Below are 3837 nucleotides of genomic sequence, written 5' to 3'. Positions count from 1 at the left end.
CATCTATATGTTATATTTGTTATATGTTTGCAGTTTGGCATTTATGTTGTATATTATCTCGATTACACCGTCGGCGGGGCATGGTGGATAATCATCTTATATTTAATACAAGTCGGCGCCGTGTTCGCTGTTCGCGGGCGTCCACATACCGGGGAGGCAGTCGTAGCCGAATTATTCCCACCGACAGGACGATGTCTCAGATACTGGGCTGGGCCTCTCTTGTCTTTTACATGGAACGTTATTCTCCCGGTGACTTTACTGGTAAGTCATTAGACTTGGTATAATTATTCATATATATCTGGTATATATCAGATTGTGCGTTCACTCGCAACAACATTCCGTCATTAAGATATTATTTTATATCATAGGTTCTTACTATCACAATATTCAAGAGCAGTAGCTTCTCTCGAGAACTCTACACTTATCGTCGTACCGGCAAAGAATACTGGGCTTTGTGGGCAAGACAATTCGGGACTGCAATTCAGCTGATACCGATAGTGGCGGTACCGGCAGTGGGTATTATACAAACGTGCCGATATTTGAACAGAGGACCACCCGACATATTCGATGTAAGTGTTCTATTATTGAGCAGGATTGGAGTTCAGCATTCTATCAAATTTTATTAAAAACGAATAGTCATGGAAAACATGGTCGTGTCGCGAGCCAAGTACATGCGCGAAGCTCAACCGTGTATATTAACGCGAAGACTTAAATTGAATTCAATCAAGATTGCTCACTCGACAATAACGGATAACCCAAGTAGAGCAGGTATTGCCTATTGGTTAACGTTCTTGAAGTTAACTTTTGAAACGTATCTATAAGATAACAAGTCAATGTCAATAATTCGTCTACATTAATATGACATCGATTAAATAACAGTTTATAGTTTGGTTAATAGTTAGTGCATTTTACAGTTATCACTTAGTATATATTTACCCAGACAACATAAAAACTAAAATCGGGACATAACCCAGCAAACACAGATATATAAAATACACAGATACAGTTACATTGCCGTAATAAAACGGAATGTAACATGTATGCAATATAACATGTAGTAGGTTATATAGACGTTCGTTGTAATTTCCTACTCATACATGTTACAGTTATATAACGTGAATATAACATAAAAGTAACATGTGACTAAAAAGTTATATGAGTTATATGTTATTCGTTAGCGAATTAACACATATATTTTTTTGTTGAATTCCAACGATTTATTCATTAGTATGGTTCAGATAGTGGTTCAAATATGGTTCAGAAGTAATAATGTATGATTATTTTGTCTAAATAATAAAAAAAAAACTGACATTTCATATTCCATATTATTTCAATTATTCGTGAAACTCGCGTGGTTTCGATCCTATATATCAGCCGGTCACTCATTTTTAGATCATGTTGTTCAATGCTTAACTTCAACAATCGTCCGGAAACTGGTGATGCCGATGCGCCGTAACGATATCTTGGTAGATAATATTTACAATATACTCTTATCGTTCAAAAAATGTTATGACATATTTGTTGGTAAATGTTTGATACGACAATCACAATGCGATTAATATTGATACAATGTTGTATCAGTAATCAAATTTTAACCTACAACGTACTTGTAAAAGAGAGACAATATTCCTTCTTTCTCTCTCACAATACATTGACAGAGTAAAATTATGATTAGACTCTTTTTGTAAGAACTCTAATTTTACAATATCGTGATAACGATCCTTGCATATATTAAAATATCATATTTTATATACGAGAAACACCTAAAATATAATTTCACATTTGTGTATAAAAATATTGTACAACTGAAATGTAATGTAAACATTAGACTTCTTATATAACATGTTATATTAAAGTTGTTATATTGTTGATATAACTTAATCAGTAAATAACATAATAACATAATAGTTTTATAACATAGTTATATCGCAGTTATAAAGGAAATTAAGTAATCTCAATATTGATAACATATAACAGTAGTTATATTACATGTTATTCCTGTGTTATATCATAGTTATGTTCTGTGTTTGCTGGGAAGACGTCTTAAAGATTCCCTAGCAAAAAAGTTGATAGAGAACGATAGAATAAAATTCTATCGTTCTATCATTTTCTATCGTTTTGAATATGGATTTTGGTTCGTGAATTCACAAATAGTATTCTATCGTATACGATAGAATGCAATAGATAGTGGTAGAATTTCTTATAGTTAGTTATTCTTATCGTTAGTTTCCAATAGAATACGAAATTGTTTATAACCAGATAAAATACTATAAAATACGATAGGATTTATATCTTGCGTGCGAGAATGACACAACTTAAAGAAAATGATTTAAATTAATAGCGTACACGATTTTCATTTTTTTTCAGAATGTTACACTATTCCAAAAAATTTGGCAAAAATATACGTTGAAGAACACATTTTAAAGAATATACATGTGAAAAATGGTTATTGTCATTATAGAACATAACCTCAAAAAATTTTTTTAAATAATTTAAAAAATTGTTTTCATCTGAAATTTTAGTCAGAAAAATTTTTTGATTTTTCTAGAAAATAGTCTCATTGATAGTTATAGTGTTTTTTTCATTGAAATCGGTTCAGCCGTTTTTGAGAAAAATAATTTTTAAAATTTTTCTTTATCCCTCCACAAAAATGAAATTTTGAGGTTAAAATTTGATAGAGTTTCATATCACATGAATGCAAACTTATGACATTAATTAAAACTCAATACGTGCGGGGGCAGATTTTACATACTTATCCGGCTAAGCTCTTTATTGAAACCAATTGTCAATTAAACGATCAAATACATTAGCTCATTATTAATTGTCAATTAAACATGATAACTAATTAAAAAAGCAATTAATTGCTCGCAACACTGATCAATATTAAGTCATTACTGAAAAAAATAACGCGTTGTTCCTCAACTCTAAATTATATTATAATTATATTATAAGTATTAAAACACACATTTGTATTTAACTGTGCATGTTGGTATTGGTGTTGATATAGATTTAATTCTTCATACGCATACAGATCGATATTCATCCAGCGTAAAGAAATGAAACCTGTTATATTTGTTCGTAGAGGAATATATTTATCAAATAAACCTACACACGCAGCTTTATCTTGTGCCGTTCTTACGCTGTTTTTTGTGCCGAAATACGTCGTATGCATTATTTTATAATCTACCGTCGTAAAGATTGTGGATTAAACACCTTTAAACATTTCATTTACGCACAATTCGATTTTACTTCTTGCAAAATTCTGTGTCAACAATATCTTATACTACAGAAAACATCGAGATCTTAAAATATCTAAAAAATAGTAAAATTTAAAAAATGGCAGTAAGGAGCACGGATTTCTTAGTGCTATTAGATATTAATACTACTTATTTAATATTAATATGATAGGGGGAAGATAATATGTCCAGCATGTTAAACGCACGTATCGAAATTTCTTCGATTATCGTACGCGGAGAATCAACCTTCCACACTTAGACCGATCCTTGAGCCCCAAATTTTTATATATACGAGTATTTACATTCCCAAAACCCCTATTAAGCCGATAACTCAAAGATGACGATCAAAGATCGGTCTAAGTGTGGAAAGTTGATTAATTGAGTCATCGGTTTAATGGGGGTTTTGGGAAAATAAATATATATACAAATTTGGGACTCAAGGATCGGTCTAAGTGTGAAAGGTTGATTCGCCACGTACGATGATCGAAGAAATTTCGATACGTGCGTTTAACATGCTGGACATATTATCCTCTCACTATCATGTTAATATTAAATAAGTAGTATTAATATCTAATAGCACTAAGACATCAGTGCTTGCTCT

The 3837-nt window shown here is 31.4% G+C and overlaps 1 protein-coding gene and 1 long non-coding RNA gene across 3 annotated transcripts in view; one reads left to right on the top strand and one right to left on the bottom strand.

Moving 5' to 3' along the window:
- Window positions 1–3837, top strand: part of LOC116852173 — a 292000-nt gene that overhangs the window by 259424 nt on the left and 28739 nt on the right. For both annotated transcript variants that reach the window (XM_032832254.1, XM_032832253.1), the window contains exons 11-12: window positions 34–261; window positions 369–569. In XM_032832254.1, the coding sequence (XP_032688145.1) occupies window positions 34–261; window positions 369–569 (429 nt within the window). The remainder of the gene's footprint in view (window positions 1–33; window positions 262–368; window positions 570–3837) is intronic.
- Window positions 1–3837, bottom strand: part of LOC116852177 — a 111304-nt gene that overhangs the window by 101562 nt on the left and 5905 nt on the right. The window lies entirely within an intron of this gene.

The sequence above is a fragment of the Odontomachus brunneus genome, unplaced genomic scaffold (assembly GCF_010583005.1).
Source record: "Odontomachus brunneus isolate Ranch 3 - 2012 unplaced genomic scaffold, Obru_v1 Obru_scaffold_204, whole genome shotgun sequence".
Taxonomy (NCBI): Eukaryota; Metazoa; Arthropoda; class Insecta; order Hymenoptera; family Formicidae; genus Odontomachus; species Odontomachus brunneus.
Note: the sequence above shows the minus strand (reverse complement) of the source record. Positions and strands in the feature narration are given on the sequence as shown.